General features: G+C 31.4%; 1 protein-coding gene across 1 annotated transcript in view; it reads left to right on the forward strand.

Moving 5' to 3' along the window:
- LOC125062473 (forkhead box protein L2-like) overlaps positions 1-17,951 on the forward strand; it is a 47,012-nt gene that overhangs the window by 10,124 nt on the left and 18,937 nt on the right. The window contains exon 3 of the mRNA XM_047668440.1: positions 9,607-9,715. Within this exon, the coding sequence (XP_047524396.1) occupies positions 9,607-9,715 (109 nt within the window). The remainder of the gene's footprint in view (positions 1-9,606; positions 9,716-17,951) is intronic.

Here is a 17,951-nt window from a genome sequence, read left to right on the forward strand (position 1 = left end):
TCTGACGGGACCCACGAATACTTCACCCCTAACTTGCCCAAAAAAATTAGGATTAGGATGAACAGTGAGATATTTCGTCTAATTGAATTGAATTCCTTAAAAGGATTGTTTTATTATTTTCCTTTTATTCGCTAATTAGCAATTTCTTTATAAGAAATACAAATTAACGTGAATTAGATATTTAAATGAAATAAATGAATCCTCTTAATTATTTGATCATTCAACAATTCGATTTTCCAAATATGGTTTAATAAAGTGGATATTGGATTATTGCTCATGCTAGATAAGTAGATACTTGTTAAACCGAATCCCATTCAGTTTGAATATTGACCAAATTTTATTACAACACAAATAATAATTAATGTAAATTAATATTTTGTTTGTTTGCCTCGTCATCAATATACTTTGTATAAGATTTTTTAGTTTGTTTAAAATAGGATATCTAACAACTTCATGCAATGTTCTCTTGGTACATGCGGTAATTGTCAATGTGCAAAACTGTGTTTAAGTTGAATCAAGCAAGCCCTGGAGATGCAATCTATATATAATTTACTGGTAAAAAATCAGTCGTAAAAATAATATGAGTATATTATCAAGCGACCATGACACAGGTTCAGATTATAACCAACTAGATATGGTCAATAACAAATCACATGAGATTAAAAATGATGATGAAATAAGCCTAAACTCTTGTCTATATATTTGTACCAAGGAAAAACGGACATGAGAAAATATAAAAGATAAAATTTGTAATTACAGTAAATCGTTTTTTCGTAACTATAAATGATTTCGTAGTTAATTTAACAAGTTCTTAATATTTAATTATTTTATTTTCTAACCCTATTCTGTTTTTAAAAATAGTGTTTTTTTTAAGTATCACATTATATAATTGTTAAATGTTTACTCCCATACAATTTGATTTATAACATTCAAGATAAAAAACAAGTATATATCCTTGGATTAGATTTCTATGTTTCGTGATCATTTATTTTCTTAATAGGCAACTAGGTGATGAGTGCCTGACCCGCCGTCTATTTTAGGGTCTAAGTCATGCCGGTTTCTTCATGTTTTTCCTACTACAAGCGAGTAATAAATGCGCACATACAATTAATTGGTGCATACCGGGAATCGAACGCATGACCGGTTGAGAGGTGTACGCCACTAGTCCAACAATTATTCACATTTAAGATTAAAGGATTTTTAACAAACATCAGGAATTGGAAGCATAACGATGATTCTCTATTTTTATAAGGGTGCTCCAATCAAAGCAGCGAAGCTTACGCGCGAGAATCGTAATTAGAATCGTGCGAAATTGAAGCGGTATTAAGAAGATATCAAAGCTTTTATACAAAACTTCGGTATAATTGCAAGGCTATTTTACGTATTGATTATATTTGTATCGGCCAACTGGGTGTTATACGACAACTTAAAAACATGTATGTGCGTTTAGGAAGTTTTGTTTTTGTGTGAGACTTTGTCATATAAACTACATATTTGTTTGCACTTCAAGCGCTTTATATTACGAACACAGAAAGTTACCAAGTTTTAATAAGTCTGGATATAGAAAACAAAAAGCAAATCGTAGTCGCTAAAGTTGGTTGAAAGACTTCTTTGTTTTACCAAAGTGTCGATTTGATGAATTATCAATAAATTTGGTGCAAGCCATACTTTAAAACTCGGAGAAATAAAAATTACGGAACATTTTATTGAGAAATATGTAGGGTCAGCAAAACGTGTATTATCTCAAGTAATTAATTTTTCATTTTTGATTTGAACAATTATTTGTGTTACAAATATGTTGTACAGTTATAATGCGAAACTGCGTAATTAAAAACGAAAAATTTATAATTGTCTATGATATTTGATAGGTTTCTTGTTACCTGTAACGTAATACTTAGTATTATATTTATGCAATATTAATTTTTATATAAAAAATGCTATCGTGCTAAAATTACATTTCTGTAATATTAGCAAAATAATTTACGCGCTTATTCGCAAATTTATAAACCTCCAAGAAACATACAATTTAAACATACAATACATTACAATTAAAGTTTGTCAAAGGAATTTTACCAAAAAATAAAACTTTATTGCACATTGCCTCTGTAGATGTAGCTAAATAATGATCTTTATCTAAAAGATATTAAAAATTAATAAGCCCCGAGTATTGTGTTTTATTTGCGAATAATTCACAACAGAGTCACCCGGAATCAAGAACAAAACTCGTTTTAGGGTTTTTCCTAATACAATGCACTTTGCATTACGTGCCGTGACACACGTTTAAAATAAAACTCACTTGTCAATCAAAAATTTATTAGACATACAGGACTGGACAGTTTTATTTACGTTAAAATAAAACAAATGCGCTTAAATCTAGTAAAACTGTATGGTTTAAAGAGTCAGCCCTAGTACTCGTACAGTCCATCGGCGCTCACGACTCGAATGGCCTCTTGTAATTCGAGCCGTCCGCCTGTGACAAATGCGAAAAGTATTGCATTTTTAGTATGCCTTGCCCGGTTCTCTTATTGCACAATTGCACACCATATAATTTCACTTCAATTTGTAATCTATACCATTTCATTGAGGTCACTTATGGTCAAGTCCTTGAATTTTGAATTCGGAATAAAATGTGAATGGTAGTGGTAACTGTATTGAAAATAGGAAAAAATTAAACCCTCACTAATCAATATTTCTTTTTAAATGCATGTTAACGCTGAAGGTATGTCATATCCAATGTTTTTGACATACGTAATATACTTAATATTGTCTGCAATATTACCCCTACTCAAACTTGGTCTATATAAAATAAAAAGGACTTCATACAAGTAGAAAATTAATACGAAAGAAAACCCAATATTTTTTTGATTTTTTTTTGCGCAAAGTCTTATTATTAGGCTGTAACTGTAATGTATAAATGTATACCGTTTGCACAGAGTGCTATATCAAATTACCTAATGATAGAATAACGAGATCAGAATATTAATGAATTTCTATATATCTATAAGTGACAGTTAAAACTTAATGAAATCTGGCTGAGACTGATTTTCATTTATGGTGCTGAATAATGGACACTACGAATATCTGAAAGGAGGAAAATAAATGCTCTGGAAAAGTGGTGTTACATTTAACATTTCTCTGAACAGCTAATGAAACAAACGTGTCCTTACTAAGATGGTAACAGGTAAAAAATCGACCCTTTGTTACCAACGGATCCTGAGTTTTTTAGCACATGTAACACCCCTGCGGGTTTCTCCAGAAAATTCAGATAAACTTATCGTGACTGGCAGAGTGGAGGGTACCATACCTCGAGGCCGATACCCTACTGGCTGGACCGATAAAGGTCCTTACAGGTTCTTACGGTCGCGCAGGCACAGAGGATTGTCGAAGACAGGGAATAGTGGAGGAAGTTGTGCGGTTAAATAACACGACCTTCATAAATAAAGAGCGCGACTGAAGAAGAAGAAGATTAATTTGTTCGTAAATATGTAAAATATTAATGAATTCGAAAACAAGTCTTTGAAGGTATGAGGCGCACCTGTGGTATTAAACATTTAACTGTAATATATCTTTGGTTTAGACAAATCCTCATATTTAAATACCAACACGGGGCAAAGATGACGTAATAAGACATTTTAATAAGCTCTAATTTGGCTTTGATGTCGATGTCATTCACTCAAATCGTCGAACTGCTAATAATATAATAAATTCCGTAAGAATTATTAAAAAAATGGTTTAATATAATGATTAATGAATTTAATTTATTTGTAAAATGTTGTAGGATATTTTACAGGATTTGTGAAATCGCCGAATAAATTCAGATCGAACAGCATAAATGACAGGACGTAATTGAAATTTGGGCTACCGTGGGTTTTAATTGTAATGACCGAATAAACTGAAAGAAATAGGTCAGGTTCGATTAATTTTTCAAGCCCGATTCGTCAAAATATATTCAAAAAAAGGGTGCGTGTACTTATGTACGCGCGTAAGAAGTTCTACTTCTTTGGCATTATTAAAAATAGTTTTTGATTGCATGCCAATAATTAATTACAATTAAATAATCAAAGACTGTTCAGTTCAGTTCAGTTTACATTTGAAAAATTAAATAAATATTTATTATTATTCCCTTACATTAAGTGTTGTTTTTAAATTATGTCAATTTTGTGTCACGGTGCGCGCGCATCGTAACATTTCACTCTCATCAATTTTTCATAACGCGCCTAAAGAAGTATAACTTAAAAAAAAATTGTGTGTGTTGTGATAGAGTCGTAAACAAGTATAAAAATATGATTACAACATGTTTAATTATGCTGTATTGTAAAAGTGTGAAAAATAAAAAAATCTTAACTGAAACAACATTATTTTATATTTTGAATAAATAATAGTAATGTGAATAAAGGCGCTGAAGTAAAAGTTGCTAGACCGTAGTCGAAAACGTCTGTCGTTAATAGTTCCCTTGAGATCTGAATAATGGGGTAACATCTGAAGTGAAACCTAGTTTTATGTTGGTTCTATCTACGACCATTTAAAACTATAAACTATATCCAAACTATGAATGGTATTTTACGGAGACGATGGCTGTCTTTCGAAGGAGTTTTCTGAAATTCTCACAGTAAACTGTTTGCGCTTGTGTGGCTTATTACCACACAAGACGGTTCCTTGTAAATTAAGCAATTATCAGTGTAAGAGCGAACAGGTGTCTCTGTTGAAATCTTTTCTATAAACAAAAAGTACTTAGTAAAATTCACATAGCAATAATTGGATTTATAAAAGAATATGTTTATTTATTTACTAGCTGGCCTGGCGAACATCGTACCGCCTAACAGTCTATTCGGGACACCGGTCTAGCTAAAAATAAAAAAAAGAAAGTTGATAATACAACAAATACATTACGTCAAAAAATAAAAATTTACCTTCCCGGAACCCCTCCACTAACACTTGAACTTTATGCTATGGTATTAAAGTTCAAATTCACTTTTAAGTATTATTACGAATATTTTGTATGGGAATATAGAAAAGTGTTGTTTTTAGACTGATTCACTCAATTTTATTTTAATTTTTCTCCGTAAGAACCATCTTCGTATTTCAAGGTATATTATAAAAAAAAATCAGACAAATCGGTCAAGCCGTTTTCATGTTATGTCGTGACAACGGAAAACGGGTTTCATTTTTATATATATAGATTACAGAAATACATACATTATCCTTACAGACTGTGCCAATACGATAATGTCGAGAAAAAAAATATATAGTAAAGTATAAATATTAAACACATAATATACACAATATTTCTACTGTGAATTCACTCTGCGAACATATAAAATGTAGTGTCGGAGACAGCATTCAGTAGGCGCGACTTCTTTGATGCATGTTAAGACTTTATAAACTACGACTCAAAAATTGCCTTGCTCTTTGAATAAGATAATCTACGTAAGTTCCGTAAACATGTTTTTACGTAGATGGAAATGCGACTAACTATACTCTGGTACTCCTATTTAAAATCCGAGCTATAAACTTATAAACTTACTCTACTCTAAATATTAATAGTTTATTAAATATTGGCAAAAAACGAAATGCCATTTTTTTTCATCTTTAATTGTTTATAACTTTTGCAATTTTTTATGTGCTAATACACGCTTTTGGCACATTTTTCTAGACGTCATTCCAGATCCAATGAGCTATCGCACATAATTTTAAGAGCATTATCTCTATTTTGTACCATTTTCAACTTGTCGACTAGACTATAAGATTTCTGTATATGTTTCATAGGTAGGTATATAATTGCGCACATATAAAAATATTCTTTACAATTTCTTAAAACCTTGTTTGTTTAGTCTGCTCATCAGACGATATTATACCATTAACTATAAACAATACCTGGTAATTATTGAGTCGAAGTTATAAATAAATAAATTTGTATCAATAAAAAGTTTTCCTTTAATATTTCATAATGCATGCAAAATGCTGAATTACAACTATTGATGTAGTGTTCATAAGAAAAGCGTTGCTTGTTCGTGGGTGGCCGACATTTTTAAATACGTGCAAGTCTGCCAGTTTTATTCTAACATTTCATTGGAAACTCGATCCTATAAGGTGGCAAAATGTGCTCTGACTTCTTTCGCTACCTCTCCTATTTGGTTCGTTTCACTTACACAATGGGCTTGTTTCATGAGAGGGTTAACTTTGTTGCATATCACTATTTTGTAACAATAGATTTGATTGATACAGAAAATTGTATTGCGTTACTTATATTTCATATGATCAGCAAATTCGGAAGAGGTTTTAGTTAGTACTAATTTTAGTAGTGGGTGCTATGTTTGTAGGATTATATTGATTAATTTAGTTAAACGTTTATATTATGTATGCACTAAGAAAGATGAACTGCTTGAAGACTTAATTTGGGAGCGTGGACAACGACCCATGAATTATATTTCTATTTTCGTTAAATCCTACCCCGAGATCGTCTCAGAGCGAATATTTTTCATACATTCTAAATATAATTGAGTAAATATTTATTAACGTTTTTAAGACGATAGTTAAAGAGTTAAACAAGATGTACAGATCTATTTAAATATAGTTTGAATAAAAAATAAAATAGACATTACTTTAAGCAATTTTTTACATAATATTATATTATTAATATTATATATATTTAACAACATTATAAAATTTTAAACGTCCAACAAGTTTTTGTTGAAAATGTAAAGAATTACAAAGGTTTAATATCGTTGTAAATAAATGACATTAGCATTTATGTGATTAGAGTTAAAACTCGGTAGTAAAATAATTAGTAAATCCATTGTAGGATTACGTGAAAATTCAAATCATTTTTGGCATTTATCGCTCTGACTAATTAACGGCCACTAATTAAGAATCATTACGGCGATAAAATTCAGAAAAAGACATCTAATACGATTGTATGCGTTCCAACGACTTTTTAATTGAGTGTTTACTATTTAAAACATACTTTAAAGCTCCGTAGCCATTTTTACTTAAAGTCAAAATCATATATGTAACACAATGTACACTTATGAACGTCAAAAAAGAAATATACATTATATGCTTCTAATTTTACATTTACTGCCAGTTCTCAAATCAAGGGCGTCGAACGGACGAGAAGAACTGGTAATAATTTTTTTTTGGCTTAGATTTACTTAATAAATGATTTTGTTACCATTTATAACTGGGAGTCCCATAAATGTGTTACTGATGGCTTGCTTATAATTTAAAAAATCAGATCGATTGTTATGTGCATTGGCTTAGATTACAATGAGACAGAATGGCCTATAGCTTTATTATTTATTTATTGGTATATTATGATAAAGTTATGAAAACCTACAAGCTTCTAATACTGTTATTAGCACTACCAGACACATGGTATTATAGTCAGTGTAAGAATGAAACTAGTATTTAAGATTTTATTAATATAACAATTATTTTCATCCATAACGGCACACAGAACGTGCCATCTAAATCTGATCTGTAGGGATCATATAAATCAGTATACTCGTACAGGTTAAAAACACATATTCTGAAACTGTAATTTTCATATAAAATGTCTGGCAATCAAAATAATTTTTTTTCTTAGACTTGGACGAAATGGACCAAAAATGTGTGAAAATGTATTCTTAGCTAATTTATAAATCATTTGACATCTGCAATTATTCTGGTTTGTTTATAAACCATCCAACATTTGTTTATAAACTTTCGTCAAGAAAGTGAATACTAAAAATTTCGACGTCTTTTCCTTGTATATTGTAAATTATTTGTGTCTAGAATTTTGAATACAATACACATAAAATGGTAATTATTTTGTGGAAAATTTAATTTATCTAATAACTTATATATAAACACTTCTATCGTAAATAATACATTATTTGTAGAAAAGTGAGTGTTGGCTTCCCCAATCCTTTCCATATATATTATTCTTCCTAGCCAAAGAATTTCAAAGTGGGCAACAGATCTCTCCTTTTTTCCTATTTCTCGGTATTCACTGTTAACTTTTTTGCCCATCTATTGCAACTTGCAAGCCTTAATTAATATTTTTTATAACTTTTGTAAAATGTTGTCTTGAAGGTTTGAAACAACTTGGAGCTTTGAATTTCTCAAATCGAATTAACGTTCTTGACCAATATTTTCTTTATATAGAAACAAGAGAAATGACCTGCCACATGCCACGTTAATACGCCGATTCAAAAATTTTCAAGACGGGAATTTTTCGAGTGTCACGATGCAGCATATAAATTGGTCTTGAATCGAAGAAGTGTATCGATCCCGCTCATCTCGGTGGTATTCGGATTTTCTCTCTTTCTCCCTAATAGCCGGCTGACAAACATGTATCAGCGGTTAATAGGTGCGTTCATGCAGCTGTTGCGAACAAATCAGATCGGATATAAATGCCACTGTCAAAAAGCGAACGGAACGGCGTAATCTACGCGTTGGAGCGAGTAAAACGTTGTTTTAATTTCGGAAAATTAATAATAATCATGTCATTGTTATATTGTGTCTAGTAAATTGCTTTAATAAAAGTTATACATTTTAATAGCATATATTGCTCGAGTTTGAAAAAAAAAGTGTAAAAAATTGTTTGTTGTTAAATAAATAAAAAAAATGTATGAAAACTAAATTTCTATGTCCGAACATCCTAAATTGCTTTCTTTACCTCCGTAAATTAAAATACAGAAATAAAATTATCAGGAAAAAAGGGTGCTTGTACTTATGTGCGCGCGTAAGAAGTTATACTTCTTTGGCATTATTAAAAATAGTTTTTGATTGCATGCAAATAATTAATTACAATTAAATAATCAAAGACTGGAAAAGGAGTCATTATACTCAATAAAGTTCAGTTTACATTTGAAAAATTTAATAAATAAATATTTATTATTATTCTCTTACATTAAGTGTAACATAAATTATATTATTATTCGAATGTTGTTTTTAAATTATGTCCAATGTCGTAGCATCTTCCGTGGGCAACTTCATTTTGTTAATTTTGTGTCACAGTGCGCGGGCATCGTAAAATTTCACTCTCATCAATTTTTCATAACGCGCCTAAAGAAGTATAACTTCAAAAATCCTTTTTGTCGTCCTGTATCTTTGGTGTTCTATTCGCTACCGCTTATACGTTACATGGAACAGTACTCGCGGAGGGTAGACGTTCATTCAAGATTGGAGAAAGCGTCTCAAGTATTTAAAAATAGATATTGTTGAGTATTTATTACGAATCTTTTTAGATTCGATTTAATATTAACGCAGGAAAAATATCGTAGGCACGTGTTTATTTGATTGCCGCTAATTTCTTTAGTTGGTAGCGTTAATGACACAAGGATTTGAGCAAAGATTTGTTAATACACGTGGAATTGAATAATATAAATTAATCTATCGTTATATAGAACTCTAGTATAAGGATGATATTCGCAGTTTAAGTATTTGTGTGGTACTTAACAAAAATATTGTATCAAAATTATTTTAGTAAGGACCTTTATTTAATAATATAGAAGATAAAATAACGATATAATTTTTTTTCATAATATTTATTTGAATGCATATATTGTTTATTTAATATCCATTTTTATATAAGTAATATGAATGGTGATGTATTTCCAACAGGAGCTGTCGATCCACGCTGTTCCTACCCATGACCTGTTGAAGCCCAAAGAGGAACCTCCATACAGTCTGGCCTCGCCTGAGCATTGCACTGTTAACCTGTCACATACAAGTATGTACTTTTTGTATTATTAAAATGAGTCCAAGTACAAAGCCACGAACAAAAGTCTTTCAGTTTTGTAGTACAAACCTATCAACATTTACGATCAGCGATTACAATCAGCACGTAATGACGCGCCCTGTGCAAAATCTTTCCGAACGACATATACAACATCTCGATATAAGCCACCAACAACGAACGCCCGTAGGAGGATTAGATACAATCTAACGCTTCCGGATGATCCCATTACAGTAATTGTTGTTAGCACATTAAAAGCCGCCCAAAGTCACATTAGATTAAGGTAAAAACCGGGGATGGCGACGGCCCACGGTTAGACAGAGCTGGCCAAAACATTCCGAGCTTATCAACGCACTTCCGACCAACTGCAAGATCCCTTAAAAAAGCTACTGGGGACTTACAGGCTGCTAGTGAGGCTGATCAAGGACCTTTACGTTGTACGAAAAATTAAATACTTTTTATTCAATTTTTCAAAAATATTTCTTTTTTGTTTCAGTTAAGATTATTTTAGTACGTCTAAATAAAAGTCCAAGTTTTACCTTCACAACTTTAAGCTTTGTTAGAAGGCCGCTAGCTGGCATTGTGTCTAAGGTTTTTAAGTTGTTTAATTCAAAGTTTGTTTTATAATCTCCTAACAATGTTCTCCGTACGTATCTCATAGGCGAGCGTAGATGTGTTCTTTATATGACACGCACTATAATTGGTGTACATGGATTATAATGACTGCCCTTTTTTCCCCTATAAAAAAAAACCGTATGAATACGCAAGACCAACTGTTAATTCTCGAGGTTGTTCAAAACCCTCACTACCTCATTATCCGCAGTCAAACATGCCAGCCATAGACGATTAAAGGCAGTTAACAACACAAATACAAAATGTATTGATAATATTCCTGTTTTCCAAATTAATTATTTCAATAACTTAGACACGTGATTGATAAATTTACGTCAGAAATACGTGGATAGTGATAACAAAACAACAGACCGATTTTGTCGACCGGCGAATTTGTGGAAATCTATGGTATTCAATATTATTAAAAAAAACTGAAAAAACTGATTTTACGTGAAAGCTCCTCGTAGAATTAGAATTACGAGGAGTTATTTCTGTAACGCTTAAAGCCCTGAAGATGTAATCTGTATGATGGGATTCAGTTACAATTAGGGTGGTTAATTGATTCTAATAAGGCTGGTAAGGTTGCCATTTAAATCACTGTTATTAAGATTACAAAGTATATTTTATGAAACTATTTTGGGATTACGTATTATTGTGATTATGTTTTCTCTGTTTAATTATACATAAGTGTGTGAAGCGATACCTTACTAAAATAGCGCATACTTGATCTACAGTTTCTGGTATTAGCCGAGCCTGATGTAAACTGAAGAAAAGGCCGTCAACGCAATTACTAAAATGGGCTCATAGAGAAATCTCCGCCTTTTATTCGGTTAAATATTTACAATATATAGCCACTATTACATACACATACATCGGTAGTATGTCAAAAACAAGCAAACATACAAATATGTTTCGTATTTTAAAACAATGCCTTTGCGTATTAATAGGAGTAGGGTTGCCACAAGCCACGAATCCCACTCGTATTGCATATTGGTTCGGATATTTTGGTTTTAAATTGAACTTCAGATGTGAGTTAAATCAAAACTCGGTCATTCGCCTAGACTTTGTTTAATTGTTGATTTTATTGTAACGTAGCTTTATGCGATTTTGCTTTTTCACGCATTTTTGGCAGCCCTACCTCGTAACGTAGGGCGCATTTAGTTTATGACCTAACCCCCATTGTTCGTTGAACGGTTTCGATTCAGTACGAAATTAAGTGTCAAGCTGCCGGAAACTCATTGATAGATTTAATCGCCCTGGAAATAATTTTGATTCGAGTACTGAATTACGAAGTTAATGCCGTCCGGTCTTATGCACTAAAAACTATTCTGAGCTCATATGTTCGTACGTCATACGTTTGTTGTTTCGTAGGTCCTATATTCTTTAAATATTATTAGGAACATCAAACATTTTTACATAACTAACATATTAAATATCATAAAAGATTCGATTTTTTCCTTTACAAATCGGGACATTTAATTGTTAACTTGACGTAAAGGTTCAGAGCACTATCAGTAAACAAAATAAAAATAATAATAAAATAAATAAAAATCACTTTATTTGACGAAAAACATTTGGTACTTAATTTCAATTAATAAAATTAAATATTGTACATATCCAACGAAAATATCTCTGTAATTTTTGACTTTAAATAAAAGTTAGTCGCAGAGTAAAATTTCGTGATTGAAATTAAGGGAAGCATTCGAACCACACAGCACTTCGATTTTTAAACTTTTTACAAATTACATTTTGTGCTTTGATATCATAAACACGCACTAACTACTAACTGGCGTGAGACTGATCTTAAATTAAATTAACATGATTCATATGCACTTTTTATTTTTCATGTATCCTTTATTAGTTTAGTTAGTTATTTGTTCCTGTTTAGATTTTTTTTTCTTAATATGTATTTTTGCACTACTTGCCTACCTTATGTAATGTAATACATTTTTTTCTTTTCTCACAGTGGTTGCCTGGAAGAGATCGCTCGAAAGCGATAAGGCCGCCAGTTGCCCTCCATTTCATTTAATTATGTTAAATTTTTATATTGTCATGCAACGAAGTGTTAATAAATAAATTAAATAAAACACTACGCAGTAGCATTTTTAGTTCGAGAATTGTAGTCAGACTTAAATAACTTATGAACAAAGAATAAAATGTAACCTGAACATCCCACACATTGTTTATGTACCATTAATTGAACTTTCTTCGAGTTGTTTTATACATCAGCAATTTATTCATGTTTATCATATTTCAAGTAATCGGTACCCCACACATCGCTAACTATAATTTCGTATTTGCAAAACTCGAAACTTTGGGTTTCAAAAAAAAAATATTCCCTGTTCTGAAGTCCATGGGGCAGACATGACACTTTCCTATATATATTATTATAAATAAACTAGCTGACCCGGCAAACGTTGTTTTGCTATGTATATTATTTCTAGGAAACAGTATTTTAGTTCAATAAAAATGACTATCTACAATAATAAAAAATAGTGGTTGATCTTAGAGGGGTGAAAATTAGGGGTATTTTGTTGTATGTATTTTTGTATGATATAAAAAAATAAAAATAAAAATTTTGTGGTGTATGGTTTGAAAAGATAGATAAATAGTAGCCGATTCTCAGACTTACTTTTATATATATAGAGATAAACAGATTTAATTAAAATTCAACTGATCAGCCTTCTTTCACTGTTTGCATCACAATGTTTTAGATTTATTGTTTACTTTATTTTTTATTACTGTAATATATTATATAAATTTTTAAAGAAAAAAAAATACTATATAATTTTTTTTCAATATTTGCCTTTTAAAGGATTTAGCGTGACTCGATTTAAACTGAAAATAAACTTACTTTGATTATAGTTTAATCTATACATTATACAAAAACATAATCGTGTTCTCATTAAATGAATAAACATTGACCTAACTAATTCTGTCCCAAATATTAATTGATTTTCGCTGTATAATTTATCTTTCCTTAAACTAATCACTTCCACCACCATACACATAGACACCAGGCGCTTTTTTGCCCTGTTCATATCTGAGGTTGTTTTCTTAATATAGTTCCTTCAGTTTCCAATAGTTATCATCTAATTAATTTGATTAACTTGGTAGATGTTTATACACCTATCCCTGAAACTTCGCGATTCGTCGTAAAGTAAATTTGTGAATGTGAAGTACCAATTAAACATAATTCTCTAAAAGCATCTCTCCTAAAGGCTGGGTAGTGATGATATCTTTCCAAGAAAACTGAGTAATTTCACAAATATATATTCCATTTGCGAAATAAATGGAGATTGTTTACATTTAACACGCCTTATAAAGTATTCTGTATCAGTAGTGTGTTACGTGGTTGATTTTATATTAGAAAAGTCATACTAATATTTTATTCTTCTTTACAATTATCTTACTAATTTAGTATTAACTGAAATATAAAACGCAACGTCGAAATAGATTGACAGCTTGATTCGCGATCCTATTATGACTGAATTGGTTTGTACACTGAAAGTGCTTCAAAAATTTTCCGAATATATCAGGACTCATCTCTAGATGTAGTTTGTTTATTAAATATTGTTTTATCAGGGTAATTAAAAATTGTGAACGTTTTTATCCCCGCATCGAATCGAATACAAATAGGAAAGTGTTTATCGATGTAGAGCGCTTACAGCTTAATCAATTAGACATCGTGAGGAATTTTCACGACGTTGCATTTATCGCGTAATGTTTTACGGTAATATGCGGAAAAATGTTGCTTTGATTTCTGTTCGACTCGCTTCAAATTTGTTTACGTGCTGTTTACGTGTTCGACATTGTTTATAATTATATAATTTGTATGGTTCGAATTGAAAATAATGTTTTGAAGTTTAGTGAATAAATGTTTTTGACACAATCAATGTTTGTATCTAAAAATTAAACTATTCATTTCACAGACGTTTTGTGTTTTGCTACCCTGGTATCATTCGAACCCAGGCTGCGCCAAGGAAGCCTCGATCGCATAATATAAGAAATCAATTATAGAAACTAGAAATATAATTGACATTTACATACGGAAGTAATACTTAGTTAAGATCGACTCTTAATGTTAACATGCCGACATTAAGAGTCGATCTTAACTAAGTATTACTTCCGTATGTAAATGTCAATTATATTTCTAGTTTCTATAATTGCATTGCAATACTGTAGCTTGTTTTGGCGTTTTGTGAATTACATGTGTACTAATATATTTAAATGAATATACGCCATTTAAATGTATACAGTATTTTAAACAATATATGAAGTAATTCTATTGGCTGTTCATAGTAAAGGTTCCGCCTATTCTACCCTTTTCTTAGCCGGTTAGGTAATCGTCAGTTACGCGTTTGGCTTGAGAAAAACTTTATTTTAAGCAAATTTGTACGTAAGTAGTAGGCAATTGAGTTCATTTTACTTTATACGGATTACAATGTATTATCTAACAGCCTACTCATGCGTGTTAACGTTGAAAAGAACAATTACCTTTTGTATTAGTGACTTATCGAGACTATCAGTATCAAATTCTGAAAGTTAAGTAGTGATTATTTAATCTTAATAACTCTTTGTTTTCACTTGATATTTGAAACTTTGATTTTGAAGAAATTGTTGCCATACTTACAGGATGATTTAACGTAATTTATAATTTCTCGACAGCCCACGTGATACATATAATTGGCGACGTTATTGTTTACAAGCGATTTGTCCTATCATTATTTATAATTGTTATTAAATAATATAAGACCCTGAGATCAAACGCATATAACATAATATATTATTACATTCTCCGCATTCAATAGTTAGGCACGGGTCCAGTATTTTGTAGGCACGGTTTATTAAACAAGCCCGTCTTTATCGAGACAAAAGAATGCTCCGAGATACAAAATTGTCTATATTCATATATATATTGTATATTTTCAGATGTCTTGCCAAAATTAAAGAACTCGTCGGAATGTTTAAATATTTGTATAAATAATTAGTTAAACAATTTATCATTTGAAAGCCTGCTAATTTAATCAAATTAATACCCCATTAAAAAAAATTATCATATATATATAAATGGTGTATTTTTACGGACATAAAATATTAATAACCATAAACATAATACACAAGGTGAGGGCCTCTTCCTCTTCTTCTTGTTCTCATCATTTTCTTTTATGGACAAGAGACACAGGACTTCTTCTTTCTTCTTCAGTCACGCTCTTCAATTCTTATGGTCTTGTTAGTGGCACCGCACTTCCTCCACTCCCCCCCTGTCTTCGACAAGGCATAGGACGCAAATATTTTGGGGTATCAATACGATTTTATTCACACAGCGATAAGTTTCGTCTGTATGAAAGAGTCTTATTTGCGTATGTATTAGTGCATAGTACGTTTAAACAATTATACACTGTTTCCAACCATTATTATTGTCGAAAAAAACCCCGGGAAAATTGAGTAATCGCAAAGTAGAAGAGGGTACAGTTGAAAAGCAATTGTGTAGATCCTGATCTTTAATAAATACTACCAAGATCAGCCGTATGATAATAAATATCTCTATGTATTCTACTCTACTACCATTAAAATGTTTTATTTAAACCATCGTTATTATAATTATCTACTATATATTATATTAATTATGTACTTTGCATTTTTACTATCTAAAGCCTCGGGGACTCCATTCGCAATGTTTACTTGCAATTATTCATTATTTACATTGATTAACACAATTATAAGTTATTTTCATTATTGCAAAAGTTTTAGGGTTTTACTGAATAAATTAGATTTAATAAAATAGCATTCGTTTCGTTTCTGCAACCTAACACTTAATATGTACTAATTCCAAAGGAATAATGTTTAGTGCTTTTATGTTACAGATGTTATAAAAACTAAATCACATGTATGTATTATCATTTAAGTTTAAGCCGATTTTGTGTTTTAATTATTTATTTAACATATGTATTTTTAACTTTTCTATTACACACAGAGTTGGACTAGTGGCTTTACCGTGCGACTCTAATCGCTGCGGTCATAGATTCGATTCTCGGCTTTGTACCAATAGACAATATTTCTAGGTACGCATTTAACATTCGCTCGAAAGGGGAAGGAAAACATCGCGAGGAAACCGGCTTGCCTTAGACTCAAAAGGTCGACGACGTCTGTCAGGCACCTACTGTGCCTGACAGACGTCGTTGAAGACAGAAGCTGATCATCTACTTGCCTATTAGATTGAAAAATGATCGTGAAACAGATACAGAAGTCTGAGATCCAGACCTAAAAATTTTGTAGCACATGCATTAATTGTTATAGAATTTATAGACAGTAAAATTGTTTGAAAAGTTGATGTTCGAGCTGTCAAAAACATTAACAACACCTGAGTGCTAAGGCCTTCCCGTACTATTAAAATATATATATCGCAATGACAAGCCATTTTAACCAGTCGTTTCATAGCTTGGGGTAATATTAAATTAATGGGTATGTAAGTTAATTAAGCGGAAAGATTGTATTACTCTGCTCAAGGCTAGATCTTGCCCCTTTTCGTAATCGTTACACGAAATAAAAGATTTAATCATCGTAACATAAAACTTTGTCTGTACTTAACTGTACGTATAATAAATAGAAAAGGGGTCGTATTAGCCTACGGCATGATGAAAAGTTGTGTTAATTGGGTGATTATTCGTTTTACATAGAATAATTTACTAAAGGCATTTTTAACACATGTGCGACTGTTTATTTTAAGCTTAGAATATAAGTAGGTATATTGAATTAATTAAGCAGTGTTGGCCTAGTGGCTTCAGCGTACGACGCTCATTCCTGAAGTCGTAGGTTCGATTCCTGTCGTTCCCAATGGACTTTCTTTATATGAGCGCATTTAACATTCGCTCGAACGGTGAAGGAAAACATCGTGAGTAAATCAGCTTGCCTTATACCCAAAAAGTCGACGCCCAAAAAACACACGCCGCCTATTAGATTGACATGATTGATTTATCATTGATCATGAAACAGATTCAGAAACCTGAGGCCCAGACCCAATTAGGGTTGTAGCGTAACTGATATTTTATTTCAATTAAAGTAACTAGTGGTTTTTGCCAAATGAACTTTTAAAAGGAAAATAATGTAAGTTTATAAAGCATGTGTACTTTTTGTAAGTGCCGTATTTCGAATTTACTCTTTTAATACGAATTTCAGGAGAATTTTATCCGTTTTATTTATATAAATAGGGAAGTCTCACTTCCCGGTACTTCCTAGGTACTTTTTATGAAACCCAATTAAATGTCTAAAATTATCACATATATTATCTCATATCTATCAGTCTAATTACACTGTTTCAAGTGTAGTCTAATATCTCTCTATGTCTGCAATTTGGTGAATTAAATTCATAAAATGATTTTATATCATTACACAACGAGATTCGATAAATTCAAAATTACTTCAATGTTATCAACGTACGTAAGAACAATCGCGTAATCGGAAAAAAAATCTACGTTACTCAACGACTCGGGCAATTCGCACCGCGCTACCTAACGCTTCACAATTGTTATTTGTTATTAATTTCACGAACGATACGGTCTTAAATGTTTTATAAATACGATGCATTGTTCTATATGCGACACAATGCACAGTGCTG

Source organism: Pieris napi, chromosome Z (assembly GCF_905475465.1).
Source record: "Pieris napi chromosome Z, ilPieNapi1.2, whole genome shotgun sequence".
In the NCBI taxonomy this organism is placed as follows: Eukaryota; Metazoa; Arthropoda; class Insecta; order Lepidoptera; family Pieridae; genus Pieris; species Pieris napi.